Source organism: Schistocerca piceifrons, chromosome X, assembly GCF_021461385.2.
Source record: "Schistocerca piceifrons isolate TAMUIC-IGC-003096 chromosome X, iqSchPice1.1, whole genome shotgun sequence".
Lineage (NCBI taxonomy): Eukaryota > Metazoa > Arthropoda > Insecta > Orthoptera > Acrididae > Schistocerca > Schistocerca piceifrons.
Window position 1 is genome coordinate 894040629 of NC_060149.1, and position 18080 is coordinate 894058708.

An 18080-nucleotide genomic window follows, 5' to 3' on the forward strand; every position below is an offset into this window, starting at 1 on the left:
GAACAGAACTGGAATGGGGAAATGAAAATTATACTGCATTAGAAAAAAATGGCAAGCCGAAACGTTAAGAGACCATAATGTCAGCAATTAATATGAAACTCGAATAAATGAGTAACGAGCGAAGAAAATAACATTATCAACCGCTTTTAAGCGATAATACTCGCTCTGTAGGAAGTAGCAAGACGATAGACAAGCAGAACCTTTACTCAAACGTGGTACACCGACGGTAGTGGTAGCTACAAGCAGAATCATGTTAGGGAAGTTGAGCGCGAACAATGGAGGGATGCATCTGTAAGGAGACGGAGGCGCGCTCCAATCTCAGAGCACTCAACGTGAACGACGGATAAGGCTACAGTAGATTCTTTCACAACTCACAAATTTAGGTTGTGATCCAGTTTCTCAATATGTCGCTATCGAGCAAACGTTGACCGCTAGCAAGCAAGGAACGGTGAGTAAGGAGACATAAAAGTGAGCTTCGCTGAAATTGTTTTATTTGTAGTTCATCGTAAAGCAATAACATCAAATTAGATTAATAATTCGACTGAACAGACGGCTACCTCTCTTTCTTATTAAACTAACTCCTCCCACTTCCTAAAAGAAGAAAGAAGAGAAAGATATTTAATCCTAAAAAGTCGGCTTTCACCAGGGGCTCAAAAACATGTTTATCAAGTCGATATTCTCCTTTGTAGTGGTATCAGTTAATTCTGCGATTTTATTCCCGTTCTGAAATAAGCCGCAAGAGGAGTTGGTTTGTCTCGTTATTTCACCAGAATTACTCTGTTTTGTCTAAGAAGGTGTTGTTTCTTACACTTATGCCTCTATACTTTATTTTTTTCTATTCTTCTCAAGATTCCGAAGCTTAAATTGTAATACGAAATTCTGAATTTTGTGCGGTATAATGACGACTCATGTCGCGGAGAAGAAATCTTGTAAAAATGTTGCGTAACAATAAAGATAATTCTGCACACGCTTCTGCTTAGACACTACAGGTTCCGTTTTGAAATCCCATGCCTTCAGTGACATTATACTCAAGTGACTCTGCTCCAGATTCTGCCCCTCCCCCTACTTCCCCTCTCTCTCCCACAGCGGAGTGTAGGGAAGGTTGCAGCAATGCAGTAGTCTCATGTCATCCTAGGCGAGACCCAGGAGGTGACACTTTGACGACTTGTCATTTCCTTGTCTGACCTGTGGACGACATGTCATATGTGCAACTGTGTACACTATCAGGACAAATGTCATGGGATAGCAACCGTGAAGCTCCCTTTCAGTTTTATACGATGCTGAATGGTTTGTGGATACACAAATGTCTCTCGGAGGGTTGCTGCCATCCAGAGAAGACAAACTGATTTGCTTGTGTCAAAAAGTTTAGGAATTGTAATGGGCTGCAGCGGTGACTGCTGCTCGGCGGAGACTACCTTCCTTCGAAGTTGTGCGAGCATTGAGCATCCATCGATCCACAGTGTCACGTGTGTGCCGTGAATGTTGGACTAGCAGGCATCATCACCCACAGTGGCAGAGTGCTGAAGGAAGAAAGAGTGGAACAGGGCAATGAGCTCATCGCAGACGGAGCTTGAGGACAGGGCAGGACATCGGTTGTGCTCTGTTGAAGAACTAGTCGCAATATGTGCCTGAAACGAGTTATAGTAAGCGAGGAGAATTTCCAAATCAGGGTTGCTGGACAGGAATTTGAGCTCTGTTCTTCCTGAATTGGAGAGTAGTGTTTAACCAATACAGCAAGTCACTCGCCGAAGGAACGAAAGATTCAACAACATCTTCGTGACTGTGACCGTCAGCTGCTGTCGAGATTGGTTTCAAACCGTCGACAAGCAACATTGGATGACGTGTCATCGCAAGTTGTGTACAAAAAGGAAAGATTAAGTTGTAATGTCCCGCTGTAGAGAGAGAGCACAACCATAGATCGGAGGAAGATGGACGACGGAAATCGGCCGTGTCCTTTCAGAGGAACTAAGCCGGCATTCGTCCTAAGCGATTTAGGGAAACGACAGAAAACCTATATCTGCATGGCCGGATGGAAATTTGATCGCCGATATTCCTGTCGTACTATAAAATTTCACATAGCAGCTGCCAGATGTCTCCACCTCCACAGCTGAGTGGTCAGATGTCTTACTGCCATGCGAAGAACATGGTTCAAATCTCAGCGCTGCTAAGATTGGTTGGTTAGAGGATTTGAACGAGATGAGATCAAATCGGGAACTACTGAGAAGTAGCGGGCCATAAGTGTAGAAAGCCGGCAGAATGACGTGCTAGCCCCATGTTCTTCCACACCGCATACTAATGACGGCATAAGGCAGAAGATCACATGGCGCCCTGGCGGCATCGAGTCATCCTCTGGGCCTCAGGGCGTAAATACTTTTTTTTAGACACCAGATGTGCAGCTGACTGAATAGAGGGCCCTTCACCAGCTTCCGTGGGGTGCGCGAGTACGAGATCCATAAGAGTGCCACGGGACAAGGAGAGCATTACCTGAACCCGTGAGATCTTAATTCGACCACATGAGCATAATCATGACGGTGATCGTTTTAGGCCATATCCAGCTCTTGTTTTGCCACAGATAACATGAAATCATTAAGTCTGCTTGCCCATGAGCCACTGTGGTTACGTACAGGAGTGACAGTCTAAATTCGTGCACTGATGAGATGCGAGTTGGACGCTGTCAAAAAATTTAATCCCTTCCCCATCCCATTAATGAGGCATAAACATATTCACGCGTAAACAGAAATATCTGTCCATTCCATAAACCAGATAGATGTGTCAGCTATTGAAATGGCGTGGCTCAATAATTCTCCACAGGTCTCGTATAAACTTGTTAAATCTATGACACAATGAGTGGTCACGTTTCGGCAAGAAGTGGTTTTAGATGACTATCCCATGACTTTTGCCCGGTCACTGCGATTTCTGAACTACCTGCCCTACAAAACTAAACATATTTTACTTCATCAGCTAATGACAGTACTTTACTGATGTTTGCAAACATGCACAGTGCTTTATGAGTTTTCAAAGAAAATAGAGTATTTCTAATTCTAGAGAGAGCAAAATTCATCTCTTCAGTATAGAAAAAAAGAAAATTTCAGCAGCTAAATACCTGGAAGACCATTAAGAAACATGTTACTATTTACTAGAATTTTCTACGACGCAAAAGGCCAGTATAAATTCCCAGCATCTTTCTGCAGCAGTGTACGGGTGAAGGGTGAATCCAGCAGAAGTAGTGTTTCTCTGGCACTGCAATCAGTATGCCGGTTAGTTATGTATTCACTAGTCAGTATTTTAGCAATATAGCTCATATTTTCGTTAGCAAAGTAATTTCATTAACAAATTAAAATAGAGAATTCGAATTACATCTTTAAGGTTATGTATTCACGGAACACCGTTGTAGTGCACATATATGTGTGGCATTATACCTGTGAAAGGCAACAGAAGTCTGTTGTTACTGCACCACGTAACAAAATCTTAGTCATCCCCAAAAGAGTTCACTGGTCGTTAGAGATTGAGTAGGACTGCTACCAGGCAGCAAGTCATCACGTTTCTACATCTACATCAATACCCCGCAAGCCACCTAGTGGTATGTGGCGGAGAGTATTTCTGGTACCACTAACTGACCCCCTTTCTTGTCTTACTCGCGAATGATGCGTGGGAGAAATGACTGTCGGTACACCTCCGTATTATTTTTAATTACTCGAATTTTCTCGTCGTCGTCATTTCGCGAGATGCATTCGGGAGGAAGTCATGCGCTGTCTGACTCTTGCCGGGTGATACTCTCTCTGTAAACCTCTTCGTGACGCACTCAGTTTCTCGTGGAGCCTGCCGCTGGAGTTTCTTGAGCATCTATGTAACGCTATGGCACCAACCCAACGACACAATGACTAAAGGCACCGCTCTTTGTAGCATCTTTCCGATCTCTTCTATCAGTCCTACCTAGTAAGGGTGCAAGATTCATGAGCAATAGTCAAGAACCTGTCGAACAAGCGCCTTGTAAGCCATTTTCTTTTCGGTTGAGTTACGTTTCCTTAAGATTCTTGATATGAATCTGTCTGGCACCTGTTTTTCCTACTATTTGTTTTGTGTGTTCATTCCACTTATGGTCCCTCTGTGTAGTTACTCGTAGATATTTTACGGTAGATACTGCTTTCAGCAATTTGACATCAACAGTGTTGTTGTATATTAGTGGATTTCTTTTCCTATGCATGCGCAGTATTTTACATTTATTTACGTTCGGGGCCAACTGCCAGAGCCTACACCGTTATCAATCCTCTGCACATCAATCCGCAAATTGTTACTTTGTTCTGGCGTTGCTACTTTCTTGTAGGAAACCGCATCATCTGCGAACAGTCTTGAAGAGTTACCAGTACTTTCTACTAGATCATCTATATAATTGTAAATAGTAATGGTTCAAACATCTTTCCTCGGCGTAATCCAGAAATTATCTTTACATCTGTCGATTTATTTCCGATAAGAGCGGCGTGTTGAGTTCTGTCTACAAAGAAGTCTTGAATCCAGTTGCAAACCTGGTCCGATACTCGGTAAGCTCTTTTTTTTCACTAAACGGCAGTGCGGGACGGCTGAAGTCAAGCAACACGGCGTCAACCTGAGCGCCCTTGTCCACAGCGCTATGGATTTCACGGAGAAACAGAGCGAGCGAGCTGTTTGCGGAATCCGTGTTAATTTTTACAGAGGAGGTTTTTGTTCTACAAAAACATCATAATTCTTGAGAATAAAACATGTGTCACAATTCTACAACAGACTGACGTCAACGATATAGGCCTATAATTACAGGCATGTGCATCTGCCCCGCGACACTTCTTGAAAACGGGAATGACCTGTGCTTTTCTCCAGTCGGTAGGTACCCATCGTCACTCCAGCGATCTGCGATAAACTGCTTCTACAAGGGGAGCAAGTTCTTTTGTATAACGTATGTAGGCTGTTACAGGTGTCTCATCCGGTCCTCAGGCCGTTCCACTACCAAACTGTAGGTGCTTTTCAATTGCGCGATAGGGTTAGCTCAATATCTGCCATTTCCACGATCGTACGATGACTGAAAGGATTGACCGAGTTAGGATCTTCCGCATTCCACAGTGTAACAATTGCCGAAGCCAGAATTCAGTATTTCGGCCTTCTCTCTGTTATCTTTCGTTTCAGTGCAAGTAAGTTCACTGAGTGAATGAATAGAGGATTTCGAACCGCTTACTGATTTTACGTAAGATCAAAACCTCTCGGGATTTTTATTCAGATCAGTTGACAAAATCATACCTTTCATACCGTATGCTTGCTTATCTCATAGCTCTGCTTACGCTCATTTTCGCTTCGCTCAGCTTTTGTTTGTCAGCGAGGTTTTGACATCTTGAATCTGCGATGAAGCTATCTTTGTTACGTAGCAGTTTTCTAAGACGGCTGTTGAACCACGGTGCGTCTTTCCATCCCTTAAGACACTGCTGACAACATACTTGTCTAAGGCATACTGAACAATGCTTTTCATTTTTTTCCATTTGTGCTCCACATCTTTGTTCTCAGCATTGAATATTTGATGTTGACTACTCAGATGCACTTCAATTTGTATACGGCCACTCTCGCTAAGTAAAAATATTTTCCTACCTTTTTGAACATTCCTTTTAATACCCGTAGTAGTAGTTGCTATCACAGCCTTATGATCACTGATATCTTCCTCTACGTTAACTGGTTCGATAAGTTCAGGTCTATTTGTTGCTAGGATGTCTAATACCTCACCTTCACGAGTTGGTTCTCTAATTCTGCTCGAAGTAATTTTCGGACACGACATTCACAATAATGTCTCATGAATCCCTATCTCTGGCACCAGTTTTGATAGCATGACTCATTCAATCTATACCTGGCAGGCTGAAGTCACATCCTGTTACAACAGCATGATCAGAGAAGTTATTAACGATGTTTTTTAAGTTCTCTCTGAAGCGCTCTACCAATACATATCCTGCCACTGGCGGGCTAAAAAATGCATCCGATTACCATTTTTGACCGATCTCTGACGCTTAACTGTACTGAGAATCGGAATCCGTGATAACCTCGCTATATATTATCCAATTCTTTACAGCAATGAATAAACCGCCATCATTTGCGACTAATCGACCTTTACAATAAATATTCCAAGCCGAACTTAGGCTATGTTGTTATTCACTTCTGCTTTCAACTAACTTTCTCGTTCTAATACTATCTGAGCATTATAACCTTCGATAAGCGACACTAATTCTGTGACCTTTCCTTGGATGCTTCTGCAGTTTACTAATGCCATGCTAACCTTTTATATATCCAATCTGTGAGGACGAGCATTTTTTTTGTGGCTAATGTATATTCGATTTTGCAGGCAATTCGTCTCTCATCCCTCATCCCAACTGGGGGCCGTTTCCTCTAAACCAAACAAATCCCATGTGCAGGCCACAGGTACTCCGCAACCCTAGTAGTCGCTTCCTGGGTGTAGTGACGCTTGCGCTATTAAGGCAAACCCTGCAAACTCCACCCGATAGCGGATGAGTGTAGTGACGCTTCCCCTATTAAGGGGAACCCTATAAATCTCCACCAGATAGCAGAGGTAGGGAAATTTGCATCCGATACCATCGCAGAATCGTCTGAACTCCTGGCTTACACCTTCCATTCTACTTGAAACTAGACGACCACAATCGCCCCTGGGTACAATGCTACATGTAGTGTGTCTAGCCTGCACGCCGTGCCGTGTGGGATACTAATTGACTTCACCAAATCAGCCATCCACTGAAAGGAACCGAGGATGGCCTCAGAACCCAAGCAGCAAGCGTCATTCGTGCCAACAGTAGCTGGTTGCTCCCATGCTCTCGATACTCGTCAGCAAAGCCTTCTCCACATTTTGGATGAGAGCTCCTGGCAAACAACCGAGGGCACACTGGCATTCTTTCCCACCCTGCTGGCTATTTCCTTAAGGGGCTCCGTTACCCGCCTAACGCTGGAGTTCCCAATGACTAGCGTATTCGCCGTCTGCAATTTTCCGGACTGGGCAGGAAAATCGGCCACTGCCCCAACAGTAGAGGGCTCCCGTGCTGGTTCAGAAGTATTATCAACACTGGGTAGTACTTCGTACCTGTTCCTATGGCGTAAGAGCCAGCCGTGCGGCCCGTTCCGTCTTCGGCACCAAAGATGTAGAAGGTTTCGTTATTGGTGTCCCGATGTCGCCGCAGCTTTGAGCAATAGCCAGACTGTGGCCAACGCAGCTGTTTATGTACAGCAGCCAATTCTTCTCATGTCCGCTAACAACAAGCACAGTCCCTATCCATACCGTACTGTGTTAAGTGTGTATATCAGTCGGTTGTATGGAATCAGTGTAGTAAGATAGATCGATGCACAGAATGACAGAAAAGGGCTATAGTGTTTGGATATACCCCCGATCACACATACACTAAGCTGCTTGATTTGTTGGTATTTAAGCATACGATTCTGGTTTAACGGATACTGAGACACTGTATTGTAACTTGACTGATCAGCCAAATCACACTACGTTGATCTCAAATAATATATCTAGAATTATTTCGGACATTGAGTGAAACCCTAAAGTCGATATTCCAGCAGTCTGGTAGCTCCGCGGGATCTAACCATCAACGATTGACTTCAGCTGGATATCACATATTTAAAGAAACTTATGGGCTCTTTTCCTCTCCAAACAGACCATTATCAAGGCCAGTGGCGCTCGTGTCTCTGGAGGATGACTAATTTTTTGTCCTGTGTGTTTACTTCTTACATTAATTAAAATTAAATAAAAAAGACTGTCGAATTGTACATTCCTGTTGAAGTCTCTGCCTTTCATGTGCTGTCTCTACCTTGATCCACAAGCACAGGTCAACGAAAGTTTCAACGATCTCTATTACTTTCGAAGGAGGTTTCTACTTGTGGGTCCATAACTAATAAAGGGCTTTTTGGAAACGGAAATTCCACAGTTATGCTGTGACCAATGTAGATGCCAGATTCTAGCTCGACAGCTTGTCTACATACACCGTCTGACAAAAAGAGTGAAGCACGCAAAAGACTTAGTCGGATGTCAACATAACTTTGTACATGTACAAACTATCGGCGGGTACGTAAATGATTAGAGTAGTAAATTTCTGTGACAGGCAGAACGGTCATCAGAGTACATTAGTATTGTTTCCTGCTTAGTGTTGTTGCCAGGCCTTGTAGAGTATATAAAAAGCATGAACAGTGTCAGCTGTTGAGTGGTCACGGTGAACACGGAGACAATGCGTCCTCGTGCGAGACAGCATTATCAGCACATTATAGAGTTTGAAAAGGGCCTCATTTCGGGTCTCCATTTGGCCGGTTGGTCGAATCGTGCAATGTCCAGATTAAATGGGCATTCTGATGCAACAGTGGTCCGATGTCGGACTGCATGGCAACGCGATGGCAAGCACACTTATCGTCAAGGATCCAGTCGAACACGTCTGACCACCACAACGGAAGATCACCGAGCACATCGTAATACCCTCCCATCTACACTTGTCGTCCAAGAGCGAGTAATGGAGTCCCTGCAACGTTCTGTGTCATCCCACAGTATTGGTCAGAGAATTGCAGCAGCCGGACTAGGAAATTACTGGTCTATGCGTTGGCTGCTGTTAATACCACAACACAAGGGGCTGAAATGGGAGTGGTGCAACAACTGGGAAGCGCGGACTGCTGATTAACGGCGTCACAGTGCGATCAGCAATAAATCAGCGTTCTGCACCATCGGCGAGTATGGGCACGACCTGGTGGAAGGTCTCATTCTTCCATTGTTTTGGAGAGATACAGCGATATTACTTCTGGCGTCACGGTGTGGGCAACCATCGGATTTGACTTCATGTGACAGCTGGTAGAGATTGAGGGAATTCTGACGGCACAGCGGTGCGTCTCGGACATTCTGTATCCTCATGTGTTACCTTTCATCCGAAAATATCACGGTGCCATTTTTCGAAAGGGCAACGCTCGTCCACACATGTTACGCGTCTCCGTGAACTGTCTGTGTGATGTTGAGGTACTCTTATTGCGAACAAGATCCCCAGGTCTGTCCCAGATAGAAGGCCAGGGTGGGTGAAACCTCATATTGATAAGTGGGGTCATACAGAAAAGTTGTTTGTAAATGTAATTCGATTTTGAAATCACTGAATTAATGCGTAAAGTTAATTCCGTTTCCTCCTCTCCTTTTGCGTGGTTCACTTTTTTGTCAGTCTGTGTACAAGAATGTGCGACTGAGAGTTGCTCAGAGAGCCCGAAACTAATATCTAAAAAGTTAAATGTACGTAGATAAAATAAAGACAGTTAAGAGTAGGAGTGGAACTTCTGTTTCCAAAAGTTTACGGAAGCAGAATCTGTTGCAGGAGACAATGGACAGCATCTGAAAGGGTGTGATTAATCCGAGTTAAAGATTTTCTGGAATACTGTCTAGGAATGAGGAGGCTGTTGTTCTGGAGAATGCCTACAGATTTAATCTCATCAGATTTAGTCTCACCCTCCACATCTCAAAAAATAGAGTAGATTGGGAATGCTTTCTATTTTAAAGGTATGAACTCGAATCTTTAAAGCAAGCTCGTGCCAACAAGTGGCAGCTTTATTCACCTAGAGTTGGTGATGTAGCGGTCCTCGTCCAGAACGCTGTTGATGGCAGTTTCCCTGAGGGCTCCGCCGGCCGCAGCATATGAAGACGCCAGGTAGGACTGGGATGGGTCCCACTCGGATCGTCTCCCAGTGTCGTCAATAGACTCATATTCATAAGCTTTGTATGGAGGCTTCAGACTTGGATGTAAGTAGCCAAGGTATCCCTGAAACACATGTCAGTTTTGATAAAACATCTGTATGTATACGGTACAAGGTTATTACAGATGACTGAAGTGATTTCACCGCTAGACTAAAAACAGTTTTTTTTAGCCATTTTCCACTTTTTCCACCAAAGCGCAGTAGTTAGCAGTTACTAAAGATGAATACAGGCGCTGAGAAGACGTTCGATTTTTAATTTAATTGGCATCATTCTGTTACTGTAATGCGACATTTCTGAACTTGATTTCACAATGACGCACCAAGAGCTAACTCTATTGGACGAAACTTCGAGCAATTTTAAGGGCATGATTCCCCTGTAAGGAAAAATCGACGGGCCCGCTGATAGTGACTGAAGAAATAGATGAAGGTGGAAGGGCAGATTTCCTAAAGAGCTGCAAAAGTCGAGGAGGAGGAGGTTAGTGTTTAACGACCCTTGGACAACGAGGGCATTAGAGGCAGATCACAAGCTCGGATTAGGGAAAATAGGGAAGGAAATCGAACGTGTTCTTTGCGAGGAACCATCCCGAAATTTGTCTGAAGCGATTTAGGTGAATCACAGAAAACCTAAATCAGGACGGCCAGGCGCGGGTTTGAACCGTCGTCCTCCCGAATGCGAGTCCAGTCTGCTAACCACTGCGCCACCTCTCTCGGTGCAAAAGTCAACAGCCAGAGAAAGTGATCTAAACATTCTTTAATCTAACGTTTAAAAGATCTTACGCAAGCTTCCGAAACAGAAATCCCATCGCCTGCAATCACTAGAAGCTCCTACGCTAGAATACATAGCGAGTCGCTTTGAGGTTTTGACACGAATGGAACAGCTTTTGGGAAAAAAATTATCTTTAACGTTGAACAAACTTTCTAAAGATTGTTACAATGAATAAAAGAAAGCCCGCTCCTCCTGAACGTTGGTCCAGCGTCTTAACTACTACCACTTCACTAAGTACTGTGATCGGACTCAGTATACGATCAGATATTCCTGAGAGGACTTCCACGTTCATAAACTTAACTTCACTTTTTTTGGGGGGAAGGGGGGGGGGCTACTTGAAAGATTGTCTTTGTGCCAACTTTATCAGCATACCTACCAGAATTATGGGCTGTGGGCTGTAATGTCTTCGAAAAATTGGTATGAATACGTTACATCTAATGAGGGAGAGACAACGACCACAAGCCACAAAAACATTAATACTATCCATATGACTAAAAAATGGTCTGTAATGTTGTGTCAAAAAACACAGCTACGATTCATTAGTGAAACCAGTTCAGCTATTTGTAATAATCCTGTTTATTCCTTCTTTATTTTAGTACGTTATGAAAGTTTTATTTATTTACTGTGTTATGTAAGTTTTTTACGAAAAAAGAAATGAAGGCTGTTTGTAAAACTATTATAGCTAACAATCCTTATCTCATTACAATAAAACATACGATATGCCTAAGTATTAGAAGCCCATCATTACCCTGTCGTAATCACTCTCCAGGTCTCCGTCTTCCTTGATGGGAGAAAATGGCGGGTGTATTTTAGGGTCAGAGAGCTGCCTACGATGACCCCGTATCTTCCGGGAGCGTCCCATTATGGGGGAGGCAATCTTCCTCTGGATATCCAACCTAAGCAAAATGTAGAGAAGTGCAGTTTTTAATACCATTTACGAAAATATACAAACACGTTAGCAGGTTAACAATAATATGCATGAGCATGCACAAATAATGTCTGTTCACCAAATCTGGATAAAAAAGTTTTGATGTTACCTTCTAGGTTTACACTCAGAAATAATGCGAGATAGAGGAATCCTCCGCTACCCTTGATTGTAATTGTAGAACTCAAGTTTAACATGGCAATGGAATACTTTGTATTGTTTTACTAGCTACAAACATTAAAAATGAAATTCTTTCTGTATAGACATGTGGAACTGTTTCATTTAAAACTCGATGATTTTTCGGAGTCCGTTTCCAGGGTGTTGTTCAAAGTAGTCTTCGTTTCAACAAATCCTTTACTTAGGGGCTAGTCGAAAGGTCGGTTCATGTTGGGCATTACATCACGTCACAACAATACATTCAGCCATGAATTTCAAATAGTGAGATTCACACCAGCCGTCAACAGCACGGCACCACACCGTCACTTCATGACTCTGACGTTGACAGGATGGGAGCGTCATTTGACAGTTTAATCTAGCAGAGCCTCGTCCTATGCTAACATCTGAATTCAATCTATTTTTGTTATGCTTACTCAGATATTTATGCATCCATCGTTAAGTATTTGCATAGTTAATGCTGGCACAAGTGATTTAAACTAGCTTTTATGCAGTGGGCTTTGCATGTTAGAAAACATGATTACACATTGTATAATACTGCACACCACACCTTACCTAAAATATAGTGATCAACTAACACAAACCATACGACGGAATATTGTTTCATAGTTATTTACACAAATATTGTGGAAATGGAAAGTGCTATTGATGTGTGATTTTGTTTTTCACAGAATGGATTCGTTGTCAGAGGCTCGTATTGTTGCCAATCAATAGATTGTAATAATACTTAGAAAGTGTTTTTTTGAGTAAACATCCACTTTTTAAATTGAACAATGCCTATTGACATTAAAAAACTAAAAGTAGGGTAAATTACAATGCCGGTGGTGTTTGTTGCAGAATACTAGTGTACGTCGTTTACGAGATATCGTATTTTGATAGGTTCTCACATCGACACTTCTGCAGTACCTGTGGTAGCACACACTAAAGAACAACACAAGTGGATACACTGGTCATGTGGATCCTGACCAGTAACAAGACAGTTGACCATCACAGCTTATGTTCAAAATAACACCGACACCGGCAGCGGCAATACATGCTTCCAGTGTGGTATGGAATAATTGCTATACATATGCTAGCATTTCAACGGAGATGTCCGAGCAGGTTGTAGTAATACGTCGTTGCATATGAAGTGTAATTGGTATGTCCTTGTAGACAGCGTCTTTCAGCTTTCCCAAAAGAAAAAGGTCTACAGGCGCCAAATATCTGTCCTCTGCGTCCAATCCACAGATTTTGAAACAATTCGTGAGGACATGCTGTAGTACTTCGTGGGCTATGGACTAGACAGCCATCATGTTGGTACCACATGTTCGTCCTAGTCTGCAGAGGAGCGTCTTCTGGCATCCGTGGAAGATGGTCTATTAGAAGGCAGCGACACTTGTGCACATTTAGTGTTCCGTCTATGAAAAATGGGCCTATGAGCTGATGTTCCACTATCCTATACCACACGTTTACTCTCCATAGACGCTGACGTTCCACCTGACGAAGCCAATGGGGATTGTCAACAGGTGAACAGCGCATGTTTCGGCTGTTTATCTGGCCATGATTGGTAAACTTGGTATCATCACTTGTCAAGATACATGATACGTCTGCAGTGTACTACCTTAATGCCGATGTGCAGAAGCTAACATTATTCTCATATACGTTTGCATGCAGCTCTTGACGGAGAGAGATGTGACAGGGATGGATCCTACACTATTTATCAAAAGTATCCGGATATCTGGCTGAAAATGTCTTAAAAGTTCGTGGCGCCCTCCATCGGTAATGCTGGAATTCGGTATGGTGTAGGCCCACCCTTAGCCTTGATGACAGCATTCACTCTCGCAGGCATACGTTCAATTAGGTGCTGGACGGTTTCTTAGGGGAATGGCAGCCCATTCTCCACGGAGTGCTGCGCTGAGAAGAGGTATCGATCTCGGTCGGAGAGGCCTGGCACGAAGTCGGCGTTCCAAACATCCTAAATGTGTTCTATAGGATTCAGGTCAGGACTCTGTGCAGGCCTGCCCATTACAGGTATGTTATTGTCGTGTAACCACCCCACCACAGGCCGTGCATTATGAACAGGTGCTCGATAGTGTTGAAATATGCAATCGCCATCCCCAAATTGCTCTTCAACAGTGGGAAGCAAGAAGGTGCTTAATACTTCAATGTAGGGCTGTGGTGTGATAGTACCACGCAAAACAAGGGGTGCAAGGCCCCTCCATGAAAAACACGAACTCAACATAACACCACCGCCTCCGAATTTTACTGTTGGCAGTACACAAGCTGGCGGATGACGTTCATCAGGCGTTCGCCATATCCACACCCTGCCATCGGATCTCCACGTTGTGTACCATGATTCGTCACTCCACACAATGTTTTTCCACTGTTTAATCGTCCAATGTTTACGCTCCTTACTCCAAGCGAGGCATCGTTTGGTACTTTACCGGCATGATGTGTGGCTTATGAGCAGCTGTATCGACCATGAAATACAAGTTTTCTCACCTCCCGCCTAACTGTCATAGCACTTGCAGTGGATCCTGATGCAGTATGGAATTCCTGTGTGATGGTCTGGATAGATGTCTGCCTATTACGCATTACACCCTCTTCAACTGCCGACAGTCTCTGTCAGTCAACAGACGAGGTTGTCCTGTACGCGTTTGTGCTGTACGTGTCCCTTCACGTTTCCACTTCACTATCACATCGGAAACAGTGGACCTAGGATGTTTAGGAGTTTGCAAATCTCGCGCACCGTTACCTGGTGCTATCGATACGATCTGGAGACCGAGCAACAGTCAATGGCATGGTGTTTGTCGTCTTCCCCGCCTCCGTCGGGCAGAAATTAATGATGGATTAAGTCTTTGCTGTCGAAAGAGCCGATCCACATCCTCTTAATCTTCTTTTTTTTTGGGGAGGGGATGGAGGGGAGGGGAAGGAGATGGAGGAGAGGGGGCGGACGGAGGGGAAAGACGAAGAACACCGCGCCACTGACTGTCGCTTGGTCTCCGGATCGTATTGCTAGAACCAGGCCCTATCTCCTGTGTTGTTGCAGACCAAAGGCGGGTCACAACTAAAATCAGTGTTAGTGCTTTGTTATAAAATTCTGCAAAAGAAAAAAAAAGTTATTCAGAAACTTGATAAAATCCTGAAAGAACAAAGTCAGTTTTTTGTCTGCTTTAACCTAAACAGATGCCCTACAGAAAGAGACATGTAAACAGGCAGAATAAGGCGCTGCGGTCGGCAACTCCTGTATAACGCAAGTGTCTGGCGCAGTTGTTAGATCGGTTACTGCTACTACAATGGTAGCTTATCGAGATTTAAGAGCGTCTGAACGTGGTGTTATAGTCGGCGCACGAGCGATGGGATACAGCATCTCCGAGTTAGCGATGAAGTGGGAACTTTCCCGTACGATCATTTCACGAGTGTACCGTGAACATCAAGAATCCGGTGAAACATCAAATCTCCAACATCGCTGCGGCCGGAAAAAGATCCTCCAAGAACGGGACCAACCGCGACTAAGAGATCGTTCAACGTGACAGAAATGCAACCTATCCGCAAATTGTTGCAGATTTCAATGCTGGGCCGTCAACAAGTGTCAGGCTACGAACAATTCAACGAAAAATCATCGATATGGGCTTTCGGAGCCGAAGGCCCACTCGTGTACCCTTGATGACTGCACGACTCAAAGCTTCACGCCTCGCCTGGGCCCGTCAACACCGACATTGGACTGTTAATGACTGGAAACATGTTACCTGGGCGGACGAGTCTAGTTTCAAATTGTATGGAGTGGGTGGACGGATATGGAGACAACCTCATGAATCCACGGACCCTGCATGTCAGTAAGGGACTATTCAAACTGGTGGACGCTCTGTAATGGTGTGGGGCACGTGCAGTTGAAGTGATATGGGACCCCTGATACGTCTAGATATGACTCTGACAGGTGACACGTACGTAAGCATCCTCTCTGATCACCTGAATCCATTCATGTCCATTATGCATTCCGATGGCCTTGGGCAATTCCAGCAGGACAACGTGACACCCCACACGTCCAGAATTACTACAGAGTGACTCCAGAAACACTCTTTTGGGTTTAAACACTTTCGCTAGCGAGCAAACTCCCCAGACATGGACATTATTGAGCATATCTGGAATGCCTTTTAACGTATTATTCAGAAGAGATCTGCACCCCGTACTCTTACGAATTTATGGGCAGCCCTGTAGGATTCATGGTGTACGTTCCCTCCCGCACAACTTCAGACATTAGTCGAATCCATGCCACGTCGTGTTGAGGCACTTCTGTGTGCTCGCGGGGACCCTACACGATATTAGGCAGGTGTACCAGTTTCTTTGGCTCTTCAGAGTAAACTGATACAGCTCAAGCTTGATATATTCATTTAAAAAGAAAATATTTTTTTCTTTTAGTTTTGCGCAGAAAGATCAGTTATTTTCTCCTTGATCTCTGGATTACACCTGCGAAAATGTTTCTCCATTGAAAGCACTGCAAGCACATTTGGTCTTTCCAAATTCATAGCGCTTTTTAGAAAGTTTTTATTCTTTTCAGTGTTGAAAAGCGGCCTAGTTTCTCTTATGTCACAGGTACTGTCATAACGATTTTTATTAGTTTTATAACTTCGTTAATATCATCCACATTATTTTCCGAGAGAATTTTCAGTAGCTCAACTAATTTGGAATATTCATAAACTGTAGACGTACAATAGAATAATTTTAGACCAGTTTCAAGCTTTTCTTTCTCAACCTTGGGACAAGCTTCAGCTGTCAGCAGTATTTCCTCTGCACAATGTTCATTCTTATAACTAGCGAAGCATTTCTTTTTGAACAATTTAGCAGCTACAACTGTTAAGTAGAAGATTATCTGTCCACCATGTCAACACATGTACAGTCAGACACTTTCTTAGCCTCTGCCGTGATTCTCTTTGAATGATTCTCAAAATACTTTGAAGTTATTAATTCTACAATAGCAGTTTTGAGTAATTTTGAATAATTCATTAACCTTAAACACATTAATTTCTCGAGATTGCATTTGATTGTAAATTATTTCAAGATGAGGGATGATGTTATGAAACAGCCATACCCAAAACATGAAGTTATTATCATTCAGTTATTTTAAAATTCCTGTTGCTTCTGCAGTGTTTTGATTTACATCTGATGTTCACTCAATTTTAGTAAAGCTGTTTTTTAAATGTTGTAAATTTTTACGAACTCTGTTTGTAGTCTGTATGTTGAAGTTCCATCTTGTAGAAGTTGGACGTAGAATGCTGACGTGCATATGCTTCTTTAGAATGGACACACATTGCGGTGATCTTGAAAAGGATATTGGAGTAGCCAGAATGTTAGAACAAAATATTTTTACCTTTCATGTAATACTTTCTAAATTTCTCATTATCAGATTAAGTTGATGTACATAACAGTCAATGAAATATGCATTGCTGTAAACTGCTTTGATTTTTGGTTGAACTCCTGCTTTTTGCCTTTCATAGCATCTGCACCCCCAGATGTATGAGATCATTTTGTCCATTTCCTTGAAGAGATGTCTTATTATTCTAAATAGATCTTGATATAGCGCCTGCAGTTTGATCCTCTGGAATAAAGAACCCCCAGAAATACTCAAATATTTTACCATTCAATGCGTACTATAGAACAAGAAACATTTAAGTGTGTTCCGGAACATCTGTTGTCAGAAGGCGTAAGACCTACAGAAGCAGGTTTTCAAATTGCCGTCCTTATCTCCTTTGTAGCAAGCATTGAAGTATCTCATTCTGGATCGTCTTAGTAACACCTTTGAAGACTGCAGTGGTTTCTCAGTGATTCTTCAAATCTGAATATAATTCAAATACAATAATTTCTAATCCTCTAAATATACCTGGACTAACTGAATCATCATTTTCGTCATGTCCACGTGAGTGAGTTTCAAAGCTTACAGAAAAGAAAATGCAATTTATTATTTTGGAGAAAATTTCACAGTTTTTTGAACCTTTATATTACGCTCATTGAATGAAAATTTGTAGGCCCCATTAAGTTTCTATTAAATACTATCGGTTTATGAAAGTGATAGTGAAACTACGCCATCAACGTGCTCCTTTGATTTCTCATTCTTTTTAGTTTTTTGTTCCATTTTATTTACATTTCTCAAACTATCTTTTGACAACGTTACATCACCTTCAAATAGCAAATATGGAAAACAAAGAAATGAATATTTTACTTTACAGTCACAAAGCAGATTTTTTTCGTTCTAAGTATTCAATATTAAAGATGCGAATATATTTCTCTTTGTTGCCTATGTGTGGTTATTAGTATAGCATGTATTGAACAGCCTCTTTTCTTAAGTGTAACTTTCCCATGGAGTGACGGCTGGGACAAATTAAGCTGTTGCAGTTCACTTACAGTCACAGAACTTATCTCTCAGAAATGCAAGGCAATAGTTACACAGATTTTTGTAAAATAAAAGAACCGAAAAATTGAATCCAATAGAACAGTTCGAAGCAGAAT

General features: G+C 42.7%; 1 protein-coding gene across 1 annotated transcript in view; it reads right to left on the minus strand.

The window, feature by feature from the left end:
* LOC124723098 (histone-lysine N-methyltransferase 2D-like) overlaps positions 1-18080 on the minus strand; it is a gene marked incomplete at its 5' end in the record, with an annotated part of 207295 nt that overhangs the window by 14821 nt on the left and 174394 nt on the right. Inside the window, 2 exons of the mRNA XM_047248276.1 lie at positions 9595-9797; positions 11247-11394. Of these exons, the coding sequence (XP_047104232.1) occupies positions 9595-9797; positions 11247-11394 (351 nt within the window). The remainder of the gene's footprint in view (positions 1-9594; positions 9798-11246; positions 11395-18080) is intronic.